Source organism: Sebastes fasciatus, chromosome 15 (genome assembly GCF_043250625.1).
Source record: "Sebastes fasciatus isolate fSebFas1 chromosome 15, fSebFas1.pri, whole genome shotgun sequence".
Classification (NCBI taxonomy): domain Eukaryota; kingdom Metazoa; phylum Chordata; class Actinopteri; order Perciformes; family Sebastidae; genus Sebastes; species Sebastes fasciatus.
Window position 1 is genome coordinate 28,913,490 of NC_133809.1, and position 26,891 is coordinate 28,940,380.

General features: G+C 40.0%; 2 protein-coding genes across 5 annotated transcripts in view; both read left to right on the top strand.

The window, feature by feature from the left end:
• The window catches only part of LOC141752025 (gephyrin-like), a 43,549-nt gene extending 22,263 nt beyond the window's left edge, over positions 1–21,286 (top strand). For 2 of the 4 annotated variants that reach the window (XM_074609766.1, XM_074609768.1), the window contains 15 exons: positions 197–334; positions 1,811–1,903; positions 2,133–2,188; positions 2,783–2,902; positions 2,994–3,052; positions 4,504–4,657; positions 4,751–4,872; positions 5,583–5,670; positions 5,879–5,952; positions 7,283–7,347; positions 12,736–12,834; positions 13,895–13,998; positions 15,517–15,613; positions 17,042–17,180; positions 17,308–21,286. In XM_074609766.1, coding sequence (XP_074465867.1) covers positions 197–334; positions 1,811–1,903; positions 2,133–2,188; positions 2,783–2,902; positions 2,994–3,052; positions 4,504–4,657; positions 4,751–4,872; positions 5,583–5,670; positions 5,879–5,952; positions 7,283–7,347; positions 12,736–12,834; positions 13,895–13,998; positions 15,517–15,613; positions 17,042–17,175 — 1,403 coding nt within the window. In that variant the 3' untranslated portion in view covers positions 17,176–17,180; positions 17,308–21,286. The remainder of the gene's footprint in view (positions 1–196; positions 335–1,810; positions 1,904–2,132; positions 2,189–2,782; positions 2,903–2,993; positions 3,053–4,503; positions 4,658–4,750; positions 4,873–5,582; positions 5,671–5,878; positions 5,953–7,282; positions 7,348–12,735; positions 12,835–13,894; positions 13,999–15,516; positions 15,614–17,041; positions 17,181–17,307) is intronic. The other 2 variants (XM_074609767.1, XM_074609769.1) reach the window with 1 other exon arrangement.
• A 1,850-nt stretch (positions 21,287–23,136) lies between these two features.
• Positions 23,137–26,891, top strand: part of LOC141752026 (protein PALS1-like) — a 30,696-nt gene continuing 26,941 nt past the window's right edge. Inside the window, exon 1 of the mRNA XM_074609770.1 lies at positions 23,137–23,345. The gene's annotated coding sequence lies outside the window, so the exon portion shown is untranslated. The remainder of the gene's footprint in view (positions 23,346–26,891) is intronic.

Consider the following 26,891-nt stretch of genomic DNA (forward strand, 5'->3'; position numbering starts at 1 on the left):
TGTGTGTGTGTGCGTGTCATTAACATGCCAGCCTTGCAACAGTAACTTCCATCACCGTGGAACATTTTTAAACATTCTGATATTGTTTATAGTAACATATTCACCACTTTCTCACACTCATTCTCTTTAATTGTGTGTGTGCGTGTGTTTGTGTGTGTTTGTGTGTGTGTGTGTGTGCGTGTGCGTGTGCGTGTAGGCCACAGTGCAGTGGACATCAGTAAAGTGGCACGTCGTCATCGCATGTCTCCGTTCCCATTGACGTCAATGGACAAAGCCTTCATCACTGTTCTAGAGATGACACCTATTCTGGGAATTGAAGTCATTAACTACAGAGGTGAGTCTTCCGTGCGTGCGTGCGTGCGTGTGTGTACTGTAGTTATGTGCGCGGTTCTGTTCTGTTTGACTTGTCTATGCACAGCGAGAGAGGAGATGGAGAGACGCTGTGTTGCTACTCTGTCTGAAAAGTCCAGGGCTATTCATAAAACATTCGGGGCTGTAACCTCAGACAGCCAGGCATACTGCTAAAAAAAATCATTAGTTAGTTATTTTTTTATTTTCTTTCAGTGATTTTTGAGAAAGCTAAGCTTCCCCTAGCCTTTTAACAGCGCCGCCTACGATTATCAATGTGTGTTATTGATAACAGGGTCTGAAATTAGCACCCGCCACCTGCCAAAAGTTGGTAAATTGTTGGCAGTGGCGGGTGAAATCATCAAGCCATCCGCCACTTTGGCAGGCAGGGAAAACGCTAGAGATGGGAATAGCGAATCGGTTCCTGTTGAGAACCGGTTCCTAGTTGTCTGATTCCTCGGCATCTCATGCCTCCGTGACAATCGATTCCTCTGTATTGATGCTTTTTGACAGTTATGCACGCACAATGGCGTAATGGCATACGCACGCTGTATCATGTTTCAGTTTGGTTGAGACCGGAACCATGGCGGAGAGAAAAAAAAGTGCCAAAAAGCATGGCGCTACTACTACTACTACTAAACCTGAGGGGGCGCACCCTGTTTTTCCCCTGATAAAGCAACACTGTGAACAACAAATCAGTGTAGAGATCAGCAGGAGGAGAGTTAGTAACGTTAGCTGTTAGCAGCCGGTGGGCAGCACAGTCCTGCTTGGTTAAATAATGAAGCTACTGACGTTAACTGAGTTTCCATTATATTGCGTTCGAGCTCTGTTCAGTAAAAATTAGTATTGGGCGAAGGTAAATTACGACGTTATCATGATGTGTTCAAATGTAATCTTGGAAAATGCAGTTTTTGGTGAGAAAGATGTTTTCACAGTAATATAAAATAGATATTAGAGGGAATTATGACCTGTTTAACTTCATAACACTGGATCTAAACAGCTCATAATATAAAATCAAAACTACTGATGCCAAGAATTTGTTAATCAAAGCAAATGATTAAATAAAAAAATACAATAATTTATTTCCTAATCATTTTGAATTTTACGCAAATATCCACTATAGATGGCAATCACAAAGTACAGTACTGTGTACAGTACCCTCCCACCCCCGAACAATAGGGCTCCCCCTGTAAGCTACGGTGTTAATCGAACACTGTGATTTACCGTGCATATAATGTTTTTTGTGTAAAATATATTGAACATTGAATGAGGTCGGATCTAAAATGTTATTCCTTCATTTAGTGCAGAGATTTCAAAAGTGGCAAATAAAATTTCTGAGAGGCAGACAAAAAAAATACTTGTGAAAAAAGTTAATTTCAGACCCTGATTGATAATATTTGCAGTGTTTGTTTGTTAAAATGTGGTTTGCATTAAATAGACCTGGCTTGGCTCATTTCTTTAGACGGTTTGGGTCGAGTGCTCGCTCAGGACATCTATGCCAAAGACAACCTTCCTCCATTCCCTGCTTCCGTTAAAGATGGCTACGCTGTACGAGGTGAGACCACTAATACTATCTATAATACTATATATACAACGTCAGGTAAACAATACGTCGGGGACACAGATGTAAAGCAGGATCTATGAATGCCACGATGCCATTAAATTTGACTTAGCTGACATCTGCATTTAAAAATACCACCAACACTGTTGCGTGGCAATAACAAAGTATCTGATCTTGTATTGCCATAATTAACTTAATCAACATGATTATCATTAACTTGTAGCTGCTGACGGCCCGGGAGATCGCTTCATCATGGGAGAATCACAGGCTGGACAGCAGGTCAGCTAATACACTAACACCATGGTAATGTTACACAACCTAGTACCATTAGTATTACTTTTAACAGTACAGGTACTAGCACTGCTAACAACACAACTACTAGCACTTCCACTAATACAAATCCCACCATCTACATGAAGCACGGTGAGTATCACTGCTAAAGAAACACGCTAACGTCACTAGAAGTACAGCAGCATTACTATTACTAATACTAATGCTGCTACTAGTAATACTGTGGGGGCTATTTTAATGGTGACCATCATCAAGTGGAAGGTCTTAGACGCACAGACTGTGTGTCCAAGTGGGTGTGTGATGTGATTAATAAATACACTCTCAGCCAGTCACATCACTGGTCCCATAGCTCTGAAACAGCTGAGCCAATCACAGTGAAGCATGATAACAATGACTCAACAAATGGAAATCAGGAAATTCTGTTGTTGTCTGGTTGCTGCTGCAGAGCGGCACGGAGTGAACACACAGCACCACAAATCAAACAGTATTATTAACATGGTGTGTTTTACAGTTGACTTTATGTCTGTGGTAGAGACATTCAAAATGTGATCATAAACAGTGATTTAATGCGTGTGTGTACAGCCCACCCATACAGTGATGCCAGGTCAGGTGATGAGGGTAACGACCGGGGCTCCGATTCCTTGCGGAGCCGACGCTGTGGTCCAGGTAGAAGACACGGAGCTTCTGAGGGAGTCTGAGGATGTAAGAATGTTACCTTGAACACTGTCTAGTTTTTACAGTTTGTGTTTTGTGTCAGCAGATATGATGATATTGACAGTCTGTCTTATTTCAGGGCACAGAGGAGCTGGAGGTGAGGATAATGGTGCAGGCCCGGCCCGGACAAGACATCAGGTAAAAACAAAAACACAATATGCTAAAGGAACTAAGTGGAGGCTAATTACTATTAGTGGTGACCCCGAATACTTGACTATTCGATCTGAGGAGCACTGATTCGACAGTGGCGGGAAAATGTGGTTATGAAACATAGGGTCATTCCATTTGGGCTATATGGGGGTGCTGAATGTCTGATTTGACATAGAATTGCTTGGCTTCTCCCAATAATCCTGATAGGCTATATAGCCTATTTTGGTATAAATATCAGCCTATTAATAATGCTGTTAAACTCCTGTACTCCTTAGTGTGCATTGGATGCATCACCATGTGGACTCAGTATCCAAATTTGCGGGACTATTGGAGCAGCTCTTTATTTATTAGTCAGAACACTCGCATAAGAACATAGCACTATCAGAGCGCTAATTATTAGGGCTGTCAAAGTTAACGCAAATATGTTTTAACTGCCACTAATTTCTTTCACGCATCAACGCAACTTGCAATTTGAGGTTATATTGGGCTCAGAGTGAAGATACTGGTTTCATATGAAACTAGAAAACCTGATGAATCCATTGGTACCAACCAAGTCATACTAGTTTGTCGCGAAGGAGGTTAAATAACGCTACACAGATACACAACATTTTGGCAAATAAAAACTGTCATATCCATTTTCAAAGGGGTCCCTTGACCTCTGTCCTCCAGAAATGTGAATGTAAATGGGTTCTATGGGTACCCACAAGTCTCCCCTTTACAGACATGCCCACTTTATGATAATCACATGCAGTTTGTTGCCTGTTGGGCTGCAGTTTGCCATGTTATGATTTGAGCATATTTTTTTATGTTAAATGCAGTACCTGTGAGGGTTTCTGGACAATATTTGTCAGTGTTATTTGTTGTTAATTGATTTATAATAATACATTTTTACATACATTTGCATAAAGCAGCATATTTGCCCACTCCCATGTTGATAAGAATATTAAATACTTGACAAATCTCCCTTTTAAGGTACATTTTGAACAGACAAAAAAATGCGATTAATCACGATTAAATATTTTAATGAATTGAGAGCCCTACTTACTAAATATATTTGGAATTTATGAACGACAAGTTTCAGTACTACGGACAGCGCCGCACCTCCACACACGCACACCCTACACACAACGAATGTGGCAACGGGCCTGGAGAAAATGGATGGAACGGGTTCTATTTTAAAACACATTTTTATGCCAAGTCAAGAAGACAAATTGTTTAATTGGGCGTTTCAGCTCTTTTGTTTTGGTGTGGAAAAATGAAAGCCCAATGAGAATACAGGAGTCGCTGGATAAAACATCATTATCGCGTGGAACATAGCTAAGTTAGCTACCTAGCTAGTGTGGGTGACGTATATTGTGGGACTTTGCCTCTCTGTAACTATCAAAGCTGCATTACAAAGCCACTGGCTAATTAAGTAACATGTTTGTGTGTCTGTACAGGCCAATAGGTCATGACATCAGGCGAGGGGAGTGTGTGTTGGCTAAAGGAACACACATGGGCCCGTCAGAGATCGGCCTGCTGGCTACAGTGGGGGTGACTGAAGTTAGCGTGCACAAGTTCCCTGTGGTGGCCATCATGTCCACTGGAAACGAGGTACATGCACGTGAACAGATGAAAATAGACACAGACTTCTCTGCGTTTTGGGTTTGCTACTGAATCCAGTTGAATTCCTCTGTGTTTGTGTAGCTGTTGAATCCAGAGGACGACCTCCACCCGGGGAAAATCAGAGACTCCAACCGCTCCACTCTGCTGTCCACCATCCAGGAACATGGATATCCCACCATCAACCTGGGCATCGTTGGAGACAAGTAGGAGCATTTTAGGTTTATACAAAAAAAACCTGCCCTGCTGACATTTTGTTTGGAGGCACAAACGTTGCACAGACTGCATTTGATTGAGAGTTTTGCCGTCAGTCCTTTTGACAAAAAAAACCTAATCAATTCAGGAAATATACTGTATGTGAAAGTATACAATTTTAAAAACACAAGTTGTAGCGTGCAAAATTGCTCTCTGCCTGTAGAGTTTGGGCTGTATTGTGTGTATGATTTTCATTCATCATCTTTTAGTTATAGTGATACATTTTCAATTTATTCTTATTTCATTCCAGTTTCCAGTCAGTACATTTAAAGGCAGCCTCAAGTCTAGCCTAAAACAACTGAAACACAAAGGTCCCTCCATGAATCGAAGGCATTAGCGGACTCAGTTTCTAACCGAACGTTAGCTATGGTTGCACACTGTTAGCTCTGTAGCGGAGCTGAAAATAAAGGCACTTACAAGCATGCATGATGTCACATCCGTTGGATTTTCCCCGGAAAAAACGGCCCGGATTCTTCACATTAAAAGCGGTCTACAGGCTGATAGAGGAAACCCAGAAGGTGTCATTTTTTAGGTTAAGTTCCAACCTGTTCACACATTGGCAATAAAAAAAACAATTAAAACACGTTTATACGAGTAAAAACATACATACAATCCCTTTAAGTAGTAAACTGAGTTGAATGTCTCATGCTTGTGTTTGCAGCCCTGATGACCTGCTGTCAGCTCTCCACGAGGGAATCAGTCGTGCCGATGTCATCATCACCTCAGGGGGTGTGTCCATGGGAGAGAAGGTAACCTCTCACCCATGACCCATCTCCTCTAACTCACTAAATAATTCACTGATATTCTGATCTGCAATTCTCATCGACCTTTTTCACAATATATGCGTCTGCCTGCTGTTTATCCTCTGCTCTATAACAGCATATGAAAGCAGTACTGTCTCACAGATGATTCCGCTTCAGTTTGACAGTGTCTGTCTGTGTTTGTGTGTCTTACCAGGACTACCTAAAACAGGTGCTGGATATTGACCTTCATGCTCAGATCCACTTTGGACGAGTCTTTATGAAGCCAGGGTGAGACGGGGGAGGGTTGGCTGTGGGTAATTAAAATGGGGGGAAAGATGATTTTATATGTAAACTCATTTTCTTATTGACCCCTTGTGAGAAATAACATGAACTCATTCGCTGTTCATGTTATTCATACTGCTGCTGGTGCTGCTGCTACTTCTACTACTGCTAATATGGTTTCTACTGCTGCTACTGCTTTTAGTACTTCCACTACTAGTACTGCTGTTGCTGTTACTTTTTTTTCTGGTGATCCATTTTCCAAGTCTGATCAAAACTATTTTCTCTCCTGTGTTTATGACTTAAGAACAGGTGGAAAATATGTTTTTTAAGTTCCTTTTTTTTCTTTTTGTGAAACAAGCGGGGGGAAAAAATCAGGCTGATTTTCCTTAAGTTATTTTTCTTTTTGTTTGCCTCTTAGTAAAAACAGGTGGAAGAATACTTTTTTTAGGCAGATTTTTGTTGTTTGTTCGTTGTTGTTGTTGTAATACTTTTTTCAACCACCAGAGTACACCACTACCCCATCTATCTTCTAAGTAGGGCTTAGCATTCAGGTTTTCTTCCACGTGAGTTTTAATTTCTCCATGCACTCTAAAGACAAGGTACGTATAGACCGCGTTTCAACGACATTGCGTTGCTAGGCAACAGCTTGTGTCCATGTTTACGTCCTGTCAGTTCGTGTCTTTCACATACACTGTGACAGGAAATAAGCTGGGACACATCTGGAATGTATACGTTTACAACTGTGAAATGGTCTGTTAGGAAGTTATGTAACACGACTGTCATGTCTTTCTTTTCTTCTTAAATAGATCAATAATAATATAATAAAAAATATATTTTTTTCACCTGTTTTCACAGGAAAAGAAAATAAAGAAACTTAGAAAGATTATCCTGCCAAAACATTTTTTTTACTGTTCTTTATCATAAACACAGGAGAGAAAATCATTTAGATCAGACTTAGAAAATGGATCACCAGAAAAAAAAACATTAGCTTTTACTGCTTTAACTACTAATAATCTGATACTACTATGGTCACTATTCCTTCTACTTCTTCTACTAGTATTAGGGCTGCTACTACTGCTTCTTCTGCTACTAGTGTTGCTGCTAGTACTGCTTGTGCTACCACCTCTACTATTGTAACTACTACTGCTTATTTTGACTACTACTTTTATTTTACTACTGTTACTGCTGCCTCTACTACAACTGGTGTTGATAAAATCATTACTGCTGATTGTAGTACTACTACTACTGCTGCTACTATTATTGCTGCTACCACAGCCTCTGATACTATTGTGACAGCTAGAGGAAGGATACTGACCTGTGTGTTTCTGTCCCTCAGTCTTCCTACTACCTTTGCCACATGTGACATTGATGGAGCACGGAAACTCATCTTTGCTCTGCCAGGTAATCTATTTATTTATGACTCAAGTAACTGTGTGTGTGTGTGTGTGTGTGTGTGTGTGTGTGTGTGTGTGTGTGTGTGTGTGTGTGTGTGTGTGTGTGTTGTTTGGGTGTCAGTAAGTGTGTATGTCCTTGTTGTCCAATCCCCTGGACCATCTCTGACACTCCACTGCTTCTCCCTAATGATCTGTGTAGTGTTTCTTTGGCTCAACGCCCACTAAGATCATTCATCTGAAGCCATGGCCCATTTGCTGTGTGTAACCTTCACTGTGGTACCAGTAGGCACACTGGAAAAGGAGTTAAAGGGGCTCCATGTAAGAATCAGAAATTGCTATTTAACAGTGACACCTGTGGCCGTTGAGTCAACGACAGTCAGCGTCCTGTTGCACTAAGTAGACGCGAACGAGCATCGGTCAAAACAGTGAGGCGACTGGCAGCTAAAAGCACAATATCACTCTATATTTCACATGCTTGGCAGTAACGTTAGCTTACCTGTCCAGCAGGAATTTTGCCAGCTCGGGGTCTGTTTTGATTTCCAAAACCAAACGAAGGTCCCTCCATGAATCGAAGACCCGGCCGATGTTGATCCTAGTTTTCCCCCCCGACGTCGGTCATGTTCCTGTTTTGCAAGACGGGCTTCACCAGATAAAACTTTGTTTTTCTTGTGCTTCCAAGAAAAAGCCGTCTCTTTCATAATACACACAACAAGTGTTCGCCCGTTGATGCCCAGTCTTAGCTAGGGATAGTTTTCTTAAAAAAAAAAAAATACAGAACAAACTTGAGAGCGTACAAGAAAGAGTGGGTGAGCGGGCAAAACCAAACCGATGAATGACTCCTAACTCCTTTGGGGTAAAGGCGTTTTCATGCTAGGTACGACTGATTCGTACCGTGCCCCCCCCCCCCCCCCCCTCTCGTAACCCGAGTACACTTGCGTCATCATCTACATTTGTATATTTTGCCATAGTGCATTCTGCTGGAAGTTCAAGTCCGTTCAATTTCTGTGGTTCAACGTCACGAGAGTTGACGGATATTCATGCTGTCTCCTTTTTTCAGTAGTGATATATTAGAGCTCAAGAACTAAAACTGAAATGAATTCACAATCATTTTTATTTTATTTTTAATAATTCTTAACTAGGCAATATCCTTTTAGTTTAGTTTTAGTTTTTTCTTAAAGGATATAGTTTTTATTTAGTTTCAGTTTACTAAAAATATTTTACACTGCTTATAATAACCCTGCTGTGTAGATAAGAGGAATGCGACCGGAGCGTGCTGCGCGCATATGCAGATTTCCGAAAAATGCCTCTGCAAGTCTACTTGCCAACTTCTACACGTATTAAATAGCAGTCCGCTTTGGTGTTTTGGTACAGTTAGTTTTCACACCTGATGCGAATCGTACCCGAGTACACATGATCTGTACTCGAGACCGCCCGTCGTTGAAACGTGCCCAGTACACAGTGTTCACACTAATCAAACAAACTGGACTTTGGGGTCAATACTAGGATCCAGGCCCGGGTCCCTGATGCGAGCGCCTTATTACATAATTAACTCTAGCAGATACAACTCTCAGGTAGCAGCCTGGTGACAGATGCAGCTTAAATTTTAATGGCCAGAGTGACGCTATCTCTAAAATATTGACACGATGTGACTCGATCAAGCCAGCAGGGTGGCAGCTAAACCTCCAGGGTGTGTATTCCGACAGTCTGACTCGCTTGAGCCAGACTTGAGTCAGTCCAGTGTGTAAATAGGAGCCCAAACGTACCTGTTGATTTATAATGAATCCCTCCTACCTCAGCAACATTTTCCCTCCATCGCTGGACCCACATGTAGCATCAGCCCCTGTCTTGTGTGTCTGTACTCTAGCTGTCCTCGTCCTTGGTGTGTATGGTTTGTTTATGGTACTGTTAGAGTGATATATTGCTGATATACTGGGATAATCGTTATTAAAATCAGGTATTGGTCCGTTAGTAGCTTTCACATCCAATAAGAAGAAACTTCCTCCTATTTTATTCCAGCAGTCTCAGGCCTGGCCTGTGTATAAAAACCTGCCTCACTGCCCTTCAAGACAGTTCTTCCCATTTTGCCCTGGATCCTGTATCTCTTCATCAATTTCTAGCATACAAATAATTTCAGACCTAATCCTGTCAGTTGGTTTTTAGCATACGGTTCAAAGAACATCTTATGTACATTTTTTCATTATATTATGACTGAAGGAGTCTGTCTCTGCGTTGTGTACTGTAGTGACATTTGACGTTAATAATGCACACTGCGTGCACTTTACAGAGAGAAGAAGTCATACGGAAGCCTGGATGCGTGCGATGCTCAAATTTCTGCTTTCCTGGAACGCTGATGTGCGTTGATGCTGGGAAATATTAGTGGTGCAATCTGATTTGTCAAGATGCTACTTTTTACTACAACTTCCGTGTCCATCACGTGATGCCATTGGGCCCAAAAATACTTTTTCCCATAGACTTTCATTGGGAAAGAGACGTCTATAAATCAGCGGATCTTTTTTTTTGAGGTGAATGAACTTCCCAGTATGAACACTCTTACAGCCCTTATTAAAAAAATTAAATTTTAAAAGTTAGTTAGAAGTTAAAAGTTAGTTAGAAGTTAAAAGTTAGTACAAACACTAATAGCCGAATCTAGAGTTATTTCCCTTCCTCCGTTCTTGTGAATGAGACCCAGACCGAGGCTGGAGCGCAAGCCGTGACGACGGTGTGACGTTGGAACCCCGTGACCGAGTCATGTGACCGAGCGGACGCTACTGCGCATGTTCCATGTGCCCAAGTTCCCGGTACTATTTCAGATGGAAGTCGAGCCATTTAAGCTTCATGCCAAGCCCCCAGGAAGAGCGCCGGTCGTCGATCCCAACTTTCGTAGCGGCCAAACAGCGGTACTGCAACTTCCATGTCAGTCACGTGATGACATTGGGCCCAAAAATACTTTTTCCCATGTAACTCAGCGGATTTTTTTTTTTTGTTGAATCAACTTCCCAGTACGAATATTCTAATAGCCCATGATCCGGTAACTTTTCCAGACGGAAGTCGATCCATTTTGTCTTCGTGCACCACTGAACAACTCTCATAGGAATGAACGGGGCCCCCCCTCCAACACTGTATCCAGTTCTCTTAATACATCCTTGTGTTGGCCCCTCCTCCTCAGCTCAACGAGCGAGGGAGAGGGAGAGAGATCAGCGATGGTGGAGGGAGCTATAGAGTGAATGAAGAGAGGGAGCGGCGTTGGTGAGAATAAAACAGCCAATCAGAGAAATAAAACTTTATTCTCTGATTGTTTCACTGCGGTTACGTTCTAAAACACAAATAAACACAACCACACCTCTGCACAACCCTGCGGGGTGGTGCCGAGTTGCCGGATTTTGAATGAATGCTGCCGAAGGGCAGGCTTCATCCTGTACGCTGGCTGTGACTCAGCTGCTCTCTGTCAAGGGGGGACATTTTTTGGAGCTCATGCACATAAGAACACACAACCCGTTCTCATCGGTCAAATACGGCTGCTTGGTATCTGACAAAGGGGGGATTTGTGCCTCGGTATCAGACGTTGAGGGGCGTGACAAAGCAGCGGTATTTGATCACCTGAACGGGCTGCACATCCTGCGCACTGTTATTGGCTGGAGGTTACACCCCCACGTGGGGTCCAAAAATGATGCAAGTGTCTTTAGAAACAGACACCACCACACACTTCTAGTGGGGCATCAGTGATGAAGGAGTGGGATTATTTTTGTATCGGTCTATACATTGTTTTTTAGAAAATTCCTGCATATTATACCTTTTAAGGCTGGTTTATACTTCTGCGTTGAATCTGGTACGCCGTAGCCTGTTCATCTTTTTCCACTCACCTCTTTCTGTCTCTCTATTGGTCATGTTGGTTAGCAGAGCAAACTGGTGGGCCAAACTACAATAACTACGTATGTTTCTGTTTCTCACTTGTCCCTTTCACCACGTGCAGTCTCTCCCTCTGCACCTCACAGTTTGAAAACCTTGAGTGAAGCAACTGACATTGTTCTTGTTAAGACCAGTGCTTGAAGTGGAAAAAAAAGAAGTGCCGGTACTCTCTTATTCACATGTTGGTGTGTGTGTGTGTGTGTCGGCTGCTGTCAGCAAGCTCTTGCAACCTAATTCTATTTATTCATTATTTATGCATGTTATACTGTCAGTATAGTCAGCTGTGATTTTATTGTTATATTATTATACTTGGGCTGTGCATCTTCTATATTAGGCCTGTAATACTACAATAATATTCACATCATTAACATTATAGGGTTACGGTGGTGTGTTTAGGGTTAATAGTTAAAGTGCTTTCCTGTGTTATTTTTAGCCTATAGCAGGAGATCATTCAGGCCCCAGTCAGGATGCTCCTACATATTATACAGAGACACATTCTGAATTTATACACTGAATAAAAGGAGAAAAGAAAAGGAAATTTTAAGGTTTTTGACTTTAAACTATGCAATTTCACATAATTTTGGACCATCATTATTTCTAGTTAAATGATTATTTTATTATTTACACTTATAACAGCCTTCATCTGAACATTTAACTCTTCTTTTGAAATGTTTGCTCTAAAAGAGAAGATTCAGAAAACTTTTAAATAATGTTTCATTAATTATATTTGCTTACAAATAAAAAAAAGTTATGACGAACAGTTCACTAATTATTTTACAAAAAGTATGTGAACATTGTATTGATAAATGATAGCACCCTCGTTCTCATCCCCCTCCCCTCCCCTCCCCCGTGCCGTTCGTCGGCTCTTCCAGATGCTCCCCACATAGTTTTTATGTTCATGCAGCTTGTGAGACGCGGCGCAAATATACGGAAAAACGCCATTTATGAAACGCCATTATGAATCTCCCAGAGAACCTGATATGGAGAGGGCAGAGAAAAGTACTGGCAGCTTGAGAGAAGTGTTGGTGCGCAAGAAAAAGTCACGATACGCCAAGGAGTAAAATGAAGAAGTGCCGGTACTGCGTACCGGTGAGTACCGGCCCACTTCAGGCACTGGTTAGGACCAACTGATACAGTGGAAAACAATGAAAAGTTTCGAGGGGTTAGAAATGGGCGGAACTGTCCTTCGAAGAGCTGCCAACAACAAGATTTTGAATATCTGCATAACATATTGGCTTAAAAGCGGCTATAGAACCCCAGTCTCTCTTTGACTAAAGCACAGCAGTCCGTCACTGTTGTGCTGTTTCAAACTGTGTTGCAAATTCACTGTTGCTTTCAGTGCTAGATGTCAGTATGTTGCCATGGTAATGTAAAGGAATCCTACAGTATAGTGTGTCCTGTGGGCCTTAGTCTGGGCCCCTTGTGATTTGGAGTGTGTTGGTCTTTGCTCCACTCTAGCACTGTACATGTATTGCTATTGTTATTAAAGGAAACTTCAGCTTCAGAGAGACTGGGCCCTCCCTGCTGGAGGTCGTAGCCCCGAGTGAGACCGAGGCCAGACAACCACTAACCCCTGCACCTAGAGGAAGTAGGTCCTGAAACTGAACCCACAGTTACCCATAAATGACCTCTTGACTACACAGATCCCCTCTCATCCCGCTTGGAAGAAAGATGTCCTGATAACTTCTAAATGACGATTTTACCCCCAAACAGGGCGGGATGTTAGGGCTGACACATTACAATGCAATATGTCATCATGGGTATTGCAGTGAACATGAAGTCAAGTTCCGACAACACGACCGTCAAAGTCGTCAGATTGCTGTACTGTTCACACAACACAACTTACTGTCTTGTAATCGGGGGGTCTTTAATCGTCTTTAGTCGTTGTGGTTTTCACACTACATGGCTGACTGGAGACATGGGAGGAGGGGGGGGGCACACACTACAAGATCTTTCAACAGGAGGAATCTCCGATGAGGTCTCCAAACGTTTTGTCAGGAAAACACACCAAGAAATACACGGTGGTAAAAAAACATATTGTCGTTGTTGGCGCTCCTTCTCACCAGGCATTGGCATACATTTGATTTGTTGTGTCGCCTAGATATCTCTTAAGTTTGTATATCTGCACCTGCAATCACAATGCACCTCCAATGAGATCAGATTTTTCTTTTGCTTCCTCAGATGTGTTGCACACATGACATTGCTTTGATCCTACAAACTTGAAACCGTCCCAATCGATTGACAAGTACGTTACGGTCCTGGAGACATTTGTAATATTCTCATGCTCAGCCAGACTTCTGATGTTGCGTTGAGCGCGTCGCACTCTAGGGGGATGGGAAGTTTTGGTACAAGGTCTCCTGCGTTGGTTACGACTATAACATCAAGATACATTTATAGTGAGTACAATACATGAAGTCTGTAGTTCCACTGGTGTAGAAAGATATTAGCAGCTAACGCAAACATGTACAGGAATAACATGCTTAATGCAAACAGGAGACATAGACTAGGTATCGGTGTATGCACACAGTAGACACTCTGATCTGTGTATGTATCAACTATCTATTGATGATCTAACTTTGTAGTTAGTGCTTTGCAGGTGTTTTTTTTGTACAGTTACCGTAGTAACCCAGCATTGTGTTGTTTTCCAGGTAACCCAGTGTCGGCAGTGGTGACATGTAACCTGTTTGTGATTCCTGCCCTGAGGAAGATGCAAGGCATTCTGGACCCTAGACCTACAATTATTAAAGCTAGGGTAAAACACACACACACACACACACACACACACACACACACACACACACACACACACACACACACACACACACACACACACAGACAGACAGAATATATCACCAGACCAAGTTATTAAGTAACTTATCAATCCCCATCTTGCTGACTTGTCTCTGAATTCCTGCGAGCTCCAACAGACCTTTGACCTCACTGTGTAGAGGAGAGGCCATCAGCTAACCACGCTAGCCTTTAACAGTAACCTACAAACAGTTCTTTGCCTACAGAGGTCTGTGTATGAATGAATGCAGCTCTTTGTCAATACCTATTACAATATGACACACTTATTGACTCATTTGTGGCAAAAAATTATATTTGTAAGTGACCATTGATATAAAGTATTACAGTTAGAGCTGTCAAAGTTAACGCGATAATAACGCGTTAATGCAAATTAATTTTAACGCCACTAATTTCTTTAACATGTTAATGCAACTTGCGACATTTTTAGATTGTAGCGGGTAGCTAGAGAGAAGATACTGGCATCATAGTAAACTAGAAAAACCTAAGGAATCCATCGGTACTAACCATGTCATACTAGCTTGTTGCATATGAGGCTACATAACGCTCCAAACTTGAGCTAAATTTTGGCAAGGAAAAACTGTCACGTCCATTTTCAAAGGGGTCCCGTGACCTCTGACTTCCAGATATGTGAATGAAAATGGGTTCTATGGGTACCTACGAGTCTCCCCTTTACAGACATGCCCACTTTATGATAATCACATGCAGTTTGGGGCAAGTCATTGTCAAGTCAGCACACTGACACACTGACAGCTGTTGTTGCCTGTTGGGCTGCAGTTTGCCATGTTATGATTTGAACATATTATTTTATGCTAAATGCAGTACCTGTGAGGGTTTCTGGATAATATCTGTCATTGTTTTGTGTTGTTAACTGATTTCCAATAATAAATATATACATACATTTGCATATAGCAGCATATTTGTCCATGTTAATAAGAGTTAAATACTTGACAAATCTCCCTTTAAAGTACATTTTGAACAGATAAAAAATGTGCGATTAATTTGCGATTAATCATGATTAACTATTTTAATCGCTTAACGGCCTTAATTACAGTATTAGGTAATGAATCTTGGGCCACTGATTTGTCATATTTTTTAATATGTTATGAGTGTTAAAGCAGTATTGTGACATTTTGGGAAATACGCTTACTCGCTCTCTTGTTGAGAGTTGGATCAGAAGATCAATACCTCTCTAATGTTTGTACTGTGAATATGTAGCTGGAGCCAGCAACTAGCCTGGTTCTGTCCAAAGGTAACACAATCCACCTACCAGCACCTCTAAAGCTCACTGATTAACATGTTATATGTAATTAGTTTAAACTGCTTCATATTTAATGTACAGACACGAGAAGGGTATTGATCTTCTCATCTAACTCTAGGTGAGAAAGAATTTTGTTCCCTAGACAACAATATCTTTATTCAGTTAAAACCCTTAAATATGTGGTTTTGTGTGTATGTATTTCAGCTTTCCTGTGACGTGAAGCTGGATCCCAGACCGGAGTACCATCGCTGTATTCTCACCTGGCATCACCAGGAGCCACTGCCCTGGGCACAAAGCACAGGTATGCACAGGACATACATATAGAAATATTGCACACATATTAAATAGTGTTGTCAGTCAATCAAAATATTTAATCGCAAATTAATCACACATTTTTTGTCTGTTCAAAATGAACCTTAAAGGGAGATTTGTCAAGTATTTAATACTCTTATCAACATGGGAGTGGACAAATATGCTGCTTTATGCAAATGTATGTATATATTTATTATTGGAAATCAATTAACAACACAAAACAATGACAGATATTGTCCAGAAACCCTCACAGGTACTGCATTTAGCATACAACAATATGCTCAAATCATAACATGACAAACTGCAGCCCAACAGGCAACAACAGCTGTCAGTGTGTCAGTGTGCTGACTTGACTATGACTTGCCCCAAACTGCATGTGATTATCATAAAGTGGGCATGTCTGTAAAGGGGAGACTCGTGGGTACCCATAGAACCCATTTACATTCACATATCTGGAGGTCAGAGGTCAAGGGACCCCTTTGAAAATAGCCATGACAGTTTTTCCTTGCCAAAATGTATTGTAAGTCTGGAGCGTTATTTAACCTCCTTCATGACAAGCTAGTATGACATGGTTGGTACCAGTGGATTCATTAGGTTTTCTAGTTTTATATGATACCAGTATCTTCACTCTAGCTTTAATGCGTTAAAGAAATTAGTGGCGTTAAAACGAATACGTTAACATGTTATTATCACGTTAACTTTGACAGTCCTAGTATTAAGTGTTAAAATCACTTCAGCTTCTGTAGAGAATTAATTCCTATGTTATATTCAGTACATGCTAATTTGTATAATAGGGTAAAACCTGCACACACATATCCCACACACACACACACATACAGGCTCACACATAGTCATTATGACGTGACCCTTTGGTCTGTGGACTGCCGTTTTGAAGCCTTGAGTTTGGCATTGTGGCTGTCACCATCTTGTTTTTTTTGCAACCAGAAGTGACACTAGAGGGTGGAGCTAAGTACAACCGAACATTTTTAGGCGATCAAAAGGTTATAATTAACTTTAATGAACAGAAAACACACTGAAAGGGTTAAAGTTCTATGATGACAACACCCAGACCGGACAACGCTGTGGTGGCGACCTGTCAATCACAAGGTAGCCCCGCCCTAAAGCATCCCCTGCTTTATGGTCTATATGACTCTAAATGGGACCATAATTTTCCAAATGAACATCATGCTGTATTGAAGAAGACTTGAAACTATTGATTGAGACCATAAACTCATGTTTACAATGTTTACTGAGGTAATAAATCAAGAGAGAAGTAGGCTCATTTTCTCATAGACTTCTAAACAACCAGAGGAGTCGCCCCCTGCTGGCTATTAGAAAGATTGCAGGTTTAAGGCACTTCAGCATTGGCTTCACAGACCCGGAAGCTGCCCACTGATAAACTTCCCTCTGTCTCCAGGCAACCAGGTATCCAGCAGGCTAATGTCAATGCGTAGCGCCAACGGTCTGCTGATGTTACCTCCTAAAACAGAGCAGTACGTGGAACTGCATAAGGGGGAGGTGGTGGACGTCATGGTCATCGGACGGCTATGATGCAGGTATGTTATAGTCTCATCATTCATGTCGCCTGTAGTCTCACAGGTCACATATTTTACAATGTACAAAGATGGGCTGGGGAGTGGGGGGGGCACATCCAGCTGTAACACCAAAATATTCTCTCCCCAGACTTCAATGTCACTCGCTACCGATTACCATGGCAGTGCCAGGACTTCCTGTCTGGACAGGAAACGGGCGGGGGCAGGAAGTGATGCATGTCTACCTGGTCGCCATTAGCTGTGATGTCATATGCAACAGCCAATCGGAGCCAGCGGAGGCTGAAACCTCATTGGTCTGCTCTGAGGAGATCACTGTATTTCAATGGAGAAAAAAAAATGTGAAAAAAAATATATATAAAATATGAGATTTATTCTGTAATATTATTATTATTATCCTGATGATAATGATTATTAATATTCTTAATTAATATTCTATTTATTATTATTATCATGGTTCTGATTGAATATTATCATCTTAGTAGTAATCATGCCCTCTTCTCTCCTGTTCATTTGCTTTGTGCGTTCGATATTTTCCCCTGGTAGATATAGAGATATAGAGACTCCTTCCTCCACTCCTCCTGACCTTTTTTTCCTTTTCTCTCCCCCTTCTTCCTCTCTTCTTCTTCTTCTTCTTCTTCTACTTTCTTCTTTTCTGCTCTGGCATCCTCTACCCAGAATATAGAAACTCCTTGATAACCCCTCCCTGCAGTATCACTCCATCTCCTCCCAGAACACACTGACCCTACCATCAGTATTGACAGAAATATGAACTAAAGACATATAAAAACATCTTTTGATTGAAGCTGCTGATATAGTTGTGCCAGTACAGTAAATATTTTTTTGCCAAAAAAAAAAGGAAAAGAATACAAGGATATTTGTTTTCTTTTCCAGATCTAACATTTCCATACCATACCGAGACACTTAAACTCACCATGACTCTCAATGAAAGCCATGAAACTCTTTTGGGTGGGTCAGCGGCTCGGCTTTAAGGCGAATCCTCTCTCACACTGGAATGATTTCTGTGGTCGGACGTCAGATAGAAACATAATTGTTATGATGAAATACATAATGACTTCCATGATCTGTAGTCAGGCAGGAACCTCTCTTATATCACAGGTGGGCCTCATAGACAGTATTGGTAGAACCTTAACCATGCACTCAAGTGGTTTATAGTTTACACCATAAAACTACAGTACCAAATTGAAATATGTAGTCTTTGATAAATGTGGTATTAGCATTTTTACAACTATTAGAGGATATTGTGATACTCTATGTTTTTCTTATTATCAACAAATTCCATCTCTCTTAACTAAATCTGCCTAGCAACACAACTTGTTACATTTTTGAACAAATTAGCCAGGCAAACCGTTTCCTCTCGTTTCCAGTCTTTATGCTAAGCTAAGCTAAGCTAACCAGCTGCTGACCAGATGGGAAATGTTAAACTATCGTACCAATTATGGTATTTTGAGGAAAAATTATCGTACGCGATTCATAACCGTGAGAACAAATAGGCGCAAATGTGTGATTTTACAAAAATGCGTATTTAAACAACCTTTTGACATGCCTAAAAATGTACCCAGAGTTAAGGCCATAAACTAAGCTAATTAAATATAGAACTGCAATTACTTGTGCATTCACACCTGTCTCTCGTGCAAACTCTTCAAATGAGCGTCGAGCAGCCGGGCTCGCGAGTCACGTTTGTCGACATCACAGCCCACACCGAGCGTGATTGGTTGAAAAGAGGTCACGGGAGAAGAGATGCGTAAACACAAACGTAGGAATCAATGAATTCGAATGAGATGGCGCAGACTATCTAAAACCGACTACTAATTATAAGCGTCAAAAATGGGGAAATTATTGTACATTATGGCACTTTTGGCGTTATTGATCGTACAGAGGGCAAAATGATCGCACAAATATGATAATTATCGTACATCTGGCAATGCTGGCTTCATAATTAGGTTACAGACATGAGAGTGGTGGAAAGAGCTTCATATTAATAAATCAATCTTTATATCAAAATTTTCTATTTACTAAAACGTCAAAGTATTTCTTTAAAAATGGGTCAGAAGAGCTCAAAGTAAAATTTCGTGCTGAGCACTGTAGTTTTTTGCAAACATTTGTTGGGGGACTATTTTTAGCCACGGTTTATTATATATTATATATATGGTGCTCCTGCAGTGTGTGTGCTCATGGTGATGAAGGAACATGTCACCCAGTGCAACAGTGTGGCTCATTAATGTGTTTTTAATAACAATGGAGCTCTATGGCAACAGAAGAATATACACACACACAATACTTGTTCATAGGATCAATTCATTGTTGTGTTTGGGTCTATTCATGTGATTTGTTGACAGTAAGAACAATGTAGAATATGATCAGATTATCCTTTAAGTAGCCAAAGATGAATTATTATTATTACCTAGTCTCAAAGGCTGGCTTCTTATTTGGCCAATCAGCCGCCTCCATCTTTTTTCAAACCGCGCGAACATGAACGAAAGAGCTGCTTGAGTGAGTTGTGACATACTGTTTTCCCAACTCAGAGAAAACTCCAACCCGACATCACTTGAAAGCAGGGTGTCGCGTTCAGGTGCTCGTAAACTACACAACTGGTGTATTTCTACCGTGACAGTGTTAAGGTGCTTGTTAAAGTCAAAAGAATCGACACAGTTCAAGGCTGTAAAATAAACTACATCATTTGACTGCTTCTCTCTCAATGTACTGTACATAGTCTGAGCATCACTGAGAAATATAGAAAAACCTTGTTTGATATTTAGCCCACAATAAAAGCTTAGTTTTACTATTAGCATTAACATGGTAGTAGGCCGGTCGGCTGCTGTATCCTCCTGATTAAACACTAAACTAAAAATTGTTTACCAATTAACAAGGACCGTTCAAATGCATCATATGCAATCTGTGAGTCCCGAGCATTCACCAATGCACCATACCTTAACTCCTCTAGTCCTCTGATTCTTCCTATCAGTGTGATCAGTGCCAAACGAACCCACAAGGTCAAAGGTCTAATGCTGCATTCAGGTCATATTGGAACAATTGTACAAAATGCTGGTACTTATTTGAACATAAGATGACATAATTGATGTTTTTCCTAGATGTCGGTTGCTGCTGATGATCCTCACGCTTCGGTTACCCCCCGAGATATCAAGTGTTAACTTCCAGATCAGAAGCTCATGTCTCATATCTTTCCTCTAGGACCTTAATGCAGCGCCAGTCCCAACTTCTGAGCTTTGACCCCCCCCCTCTCCTGATAGGCTGATGCAGTCTTCCTCCAACCCTCCCCTCGTTCCTCCCTCTCCTCTTCATTTTCCTTTTCTTCCTCCCCTCCTTCTCCACACTTGCATGCCCATAAAGGGGGGCGTGTCTTTCTCTTTGGGCAGGTTTCATTCCAGGCGTGAGACGAGGGTGCAGCACCTGGGCGGGACTTCTGATCTGACTAAATGTTACAGTTATGGCACCTCTTGATGAGATTATTGGTGCGTAAGAAGAGTTTTTAAAGTCCAGGCTCTGGTATTAACACTGTCTTCTCATTTATTCCTCTAGCTCAGATGTCAGAAACTTCCCAGTTACCTCAAATGCACCATATATATATCAGTGGCTCATGCTGGGTTCATGTCATGTAAGACGAGGTGGAAGAACAGGGTGACTTTTTAGCGACAGTTTAAAGGCGGCCATTCATTCCGTGGAAGGACCACATCAAAATTAAAGAAAAAAAAAAGTATTTAATTAAAACACTTTCCACGTATATGTTTTCGGCAGCTCATATTTTACGACAAAACCCATTATGACATGAACGCAGCATCAGAGCACGTCCTGGCACCTGCCCAAGGAGGACCAATCAAACCCAGATAGATTCATTTGAGTAAGAAGAAGCAGGTTCTTGTTAAACTGCCTTTGTACTGAGTGATTCGTAACACTGGACTGAACTCAGTGTCACACTGCACACACTATAAACTATGACCAGCACTTGTAATGAAGCAATGACACAGCATTCTACTACTACTGTATAAATATAATGAAGAGGATGTTTTTTTCTGTAATGATATTATTGAAACTGAAGATGAATTAATAAAAATAATCCTGATTATTCTGTATCTTCCGTTTGGGCAAGTTGCTTTTTTCTAATCATCTGTGATATCATGACAGAAATATTGAATAATTAAGTCATTAGTTACTAGTTTCAGTCATTAAGGAAAGCTGTGATACAAGGTGTGCAAAGCTAGAAATGTCAGCAATATGCAGTTATTTCAGATCTATAGGCATTTTGTATTCATAACTACAGAGAACTAGGATGCAACTACCCTAAGTGACAAAGGTAACAGAAGGATTGTGTAAAATATTTAAATATATTATTCCATTATACAAACAAATACAACTAAATTGAGTAATAAGGAAAAGGACATATTTGCAAATTTTGCATCAATTTTATTTTAAATAATTTTTAAAAATTTGGTGGGAAAATGGATTTTAGGTCAAACACCCCAAATTAATTTTTCACAAACTAATTCTGAAATCAAAGAACATGAGGATGAACATTTTCTTTTTACCGCTGTAGGAATTTATTTATGATTTATACCTAATTTAAATGGCTTCCCAAATTCACAAACAGACCTATTGTTGGTAACACTTTATAATAACCATCATTTATAAATGGTAAATTGATCGTTAATTAAACTTAGTTAATAGTTATTTTACTGTTAACAAACAATAAAATTATAATTAATAATGTATACTAATTGTTATTTTATGTTTGGTTTGTTTAATATGAAATTTAGATGTATAAATTAAATATTGTGTCATAGCTGATAAGAGACAATAACAATTATTCTGATTACATTAGTACACTATTATCTGTTTGTTGTTGTTATAACATTTTATATTCTATATTAAGTATTTGTTAGTGATTACCAAATGGTTTGTAAACCTTTAAGAAATTGTTTGTAAAACATCTATAAACATTACATAGATAGATGGAGCAGAAACCTTATTAAGAATTATCTAAATAATGTTTACAGATGATTTACAAAGTATTTATTAACCATTAACAAAATGTTACAGATATCTATATGTAATGTTTATAGATGTTTTACAAAAAAAGGTCTTAACGGTTTACAAATAATTTTGTAATCATTAACAAATACTTATATATATATAAAGTATATAAAATGTTGTAATGTGTGCAACAATAAAATAACGTAATTATAGCATTACTAATAATTAGTAAACATTATTAATCGTAATTTCATAGTTAACAGTACAAATACAGTACAAAATTTAACAGTACAAATAATGAAATACTTTGTAATTCAGTCCATTTATTCATAGATTAATAAATAAATCTGTAAACAAATGTGTAAATGCCTATTTTTATTGTACAATTAGTTATTAATCAAGTAAATGCTTTATTACTATTTACGTGACTCTTGTGGTCCTCCATACTGCTCATGTTTGTGGTTAATTTGGACTTCTTTGATACTACGGTCTGCAGGACAGATAATAATGCACTATACTCATTTTTAACAGTCTCTTCTGCACTATATTCAGTTTTAACAGTTTTCTTCATCTCCTTGTATTTTTATATCTGGTATATTTTTTTGTACTTTGTGCTTTGCACTACTAACTTTTTTACTGCCTTTTTACAAACTGCCGTTTTGCACTATGGAACTGTGATGCTGAAAACTTGAATTTCCCTCGGAATTAATAAAGCTACTATCTATCTATCTATCTATCTATCTACCTATCTATCTATCTATCTATCTATCTATCTATCTATCTATCTATATCTATCTATCTAATTTATCAATAGTAATAATCCCTACTAGTGTTCACATTCCACTGATGAAGCAACGTGTTTGATTGGTTTAGACGAGATTCCTTTCATCGCTGTATCCAATCAGGATCGTTGTTTTATGTAGTTGGTGGTGTGTTAGCTCCTCCCCCTGTCTGCCGTTGGAGATGACAGTCTGAGAGGAGGAGGAAGGTCTGCGCTGCTGCTGGTTTCGATAGAGGAGCATCGAGAGTCTGTTAGAGTGACACTGTGAATTAGAAACATAAAACCCGAACTAACGACTGGTTGGATTAAAACGAGCTCTTCATTAGGAGTTCCTCTTGGATGTATCAGCTCCTGCAGCAGGCGGACGGCTCAGAGACACAGTGAGTATTCTAGTAGTGGTCTCAGTCTGACAGAGTGAGTACTCTAGTGGTCTCAGTCTGGTCTCAGTCTGGTCTGAAGCGGCTTTGTTATCAACAGGTGCTGCAGGAAGCTGCGAGCTATAGCTAGTTAGCTGCAAGGCCTATGGAAAGGAGGCTAGGTCACGCGTCATCAACGCGTCATATCTCCGGGGGGGTATTGCGTATGCGCAGTAAAATCTGGCCTGCACTCGTCGAAATTGAGCCAATCGTAACGCAGCCTGAGTTATACTGCGCATGCGCTGTACCCCTTTCTACAGACCCGTGTCCTAACCTCCTTCTATAAGCCTTGTTTAGCCGCTAGCATTATTAGCCTGATAAGTCAAATGAACCCAATTTACTAAATGGAGAACTAGTTTCTGAGAGTGGTTAGTCACTAAATTGATAGGAAAGGTTTATATCAACTGAAGGAACATAATTACAGCTGTAAATGAAGATAAACAGCCTCTAACTGAGCTACTTCTGCGTTAGTTTGACAACCAAAACAGTCGTTTCTCCTCCAGTAGCTAACGTTAGTCTCTGAGCTAGCTGTCACTCCGCCCTGTCACACACACACTATAACTATAACTATAACAATGTTACATACAATCACATGCTGATGTTATGATGTTATTGTTTCTGTTTACAACAGTGTTTAGTTTGCGTTTTGTCATCTTAGGTTGACTTTACAGTTTTCTTTTTTTTTTATTATATTTTTATTGACACTTTGCAGCAAACATACATAACATAATTTACAGATCTTGTATACCTACACCACCGAACCATGTCTGTCTAAAGTGCCGTATTTCAAGATTTGTATACACATAAAAACAAACATTGAAAACAACAGTATGAACAAATAGGGAGTGATCGTTTCATTATCATATAATCATAGATTTGTAAAAATAAAATCTGTAAAATAAAAATACCTATTGTATTGCTACTAATATATATAGTATATAAAATGTTATAATGTGTGCAACAATAAAATAACGTAAATTATAGCATTACTTATAATTAGTAAACATTATTAATTATAATTTCATAGTTTGTTAACAGTAACATAACTATTAGCTACATTTTAATTAACTATCAATTTACCATTCATAAATGCTGGTTATTATAAACTGATTTGATCTGAATAGGCCTACATCTGTTCTCCTTGTGATTATGACCCAACTTGTGTTACTGTTTACTTTGCTTTGAATAATGTAACATCTATTGTATATTTACAATATGCTGTATATATACAAAGGCCTATTAAGAAAAGATGTTCTTCTGCAGAGATGAAAAGCCCAGATTAAGTTTTTGATTCTCATTATTTATTTATATGTAGCTCAGCTTCAGACCGTGTGATCCGATCCCAGTATGGACATGGGATCCAGTAAAGTAGGCCTACTGACATCATCAATATCAATATTAAAAGGTCATTTTTGTTTGTTAATAAAGATGTGGAAACACTTTTTACCTACTCATTCCAATATCAAGTGTAGCCTACAGTACACAGGTACAGACCTGAGTCAATAGGGAATAGTGTAGTCAGAAGACCTCTGTCTGAAGTTACATTGCTATTACGTATGATGATAGTTTTGTTAATGACAACTAGCTAGTAGGTTCATGCCTGCTGTATGAAGTCGGTGTCAACACTACCAGACGTTAACAGACATACTGAAATGAGAAGTTAAAACTGTCTATGAACCGAGTCTTGGCAATTCCTAATTCAATATAACTGTTAAATATAAAGTGAAATTACCTTCTGGAGAGTCAAGAACGTCTGTCTTACCTGCTGTGTACCTACAGTATGAGAACTAAGATGTAACAGACATGTTTTTCATATGATCTTAGAGAACAGTATGTATTGGGCTGTGCCAGCATAAGATTACACCAGTACCACTGAAAGCAGTAGTAATGTGGCAATAATGTTGTGTGACATCAAAATTTTCTTTCTTTATGTTTTCATCTGATTTCACTTCTTCAGATTAGTCAGGATTGTTAATGCCGATCAGTTAACGGTCAATGTATAAATGGTAGAGTATCACAAAACTGGAGCCTGTTTTCCTTTTAACTGACTCCATGATTCAGGGTGAAAAGCCTTCGTTTTGGCTGGAATGCAAACGAGGAGCATATGTTTGAATACATACAGATTTATAGACGGAGGAGGAAAAAGGGAAACATGTAACCTGATGACTGTCGTCACAAGGTGCTGTCCTGAACAACACTGACACTCAGTGAATGACTCTCTCTTTGCATTGTCATGCTGGGTGCCTGAGGCTGTCAGCGTGGATTTGATGATGTACGCATCTTTTGCAGTTGGTCTGACACATTGCCATGGTTTAGCTGCGCATGTAGGTAGGTAGTGTGGTGTGTTTGGGGCAAACTTACTCTCCCCTATACTTAAAAAAACCCTGCTGTAGCGCCCTTGGGAAAGAAACTAATGTGGAGGAAATGTATCTTTAGTATCTCAGTATCACTGACTGAGATGCGTGACAGTCCTGCCCTATTAGATGAAGATAAGAAAAGGAATGTAGGAGTGAAACCATCAACATAATGTTGTGGGTCAGCACAGTTACTTCCTGCTGATAGGATTCAGTGGAGATACAGATGAGTGTGGCATGGTATTGTCCATCACAGCAGAAGTATACAATAACATTTGAAAGAGGACACATAATACCAGGAACTAAGATCAATTACGCACTTAACCACAGGTATTTACAGATTACTTTTGTGTTCTTTATAATCCACTAGATTAATGACTGGTTAGAGTTAGAGAACACACACCTGATTACCGGTCGGGGTAAGAACTTGTACAGAAACTTGGCAGTGGAAATTTTTGAAAACAAGACTTGGTCCAAACCCTGTATATGTCTGGACCGTGTGCGGTCATTCTGTGAATTTGTGGCTAAGTTGTTACACAAATAGGCAGTGGTCATGTCTATAATGTTAAATCCATTGGTATATGTCCACCAGGTCCGGCGAGGACATTAGGGGACGCGCTGCTCCACTCAATTGGCCGTTCAAGCGTTGACGTACCCTATCGTGAAATGCACCTGATTGGTCCCTGGTTTTCTGCTCACCGTTTCAAACAGAAAACAACATGGTGGCCTGCTCGTAAACTTTCTGTTATTCCATCTAAACAATCCACCAAAATCTGCTTCTGAAAACATTTGAAGCGAGAAATAGACTATGCAACTGCTGGATGTCGTTTAATTTTAGAACTAGACCGTCTAGTTTGACAGCTTGGTCCAAGTTTCGTGAGCTGGACGCGTTGCGCTGGACAGGCTCATTTGCATAAAGGACTGTTCCCTACCTTTTCATTTTGAAAGAGCAACGGCCAACGAGGAAACGCACTCGGCCCGACCAATCGTGTAACTTCATCACTCACTCAGTGATAGACTTTTGCATTTGTAGGGCTGGCCCTCTGCGGTCCAGCCAAAAGTATTTTGAAATACAGCGTTGATTTGTTGCATTCAGTCCAAAATTGTTTGGTTTACATGTTTTAATCTTGCATTGAATTCCAGGTAGTGGCATACA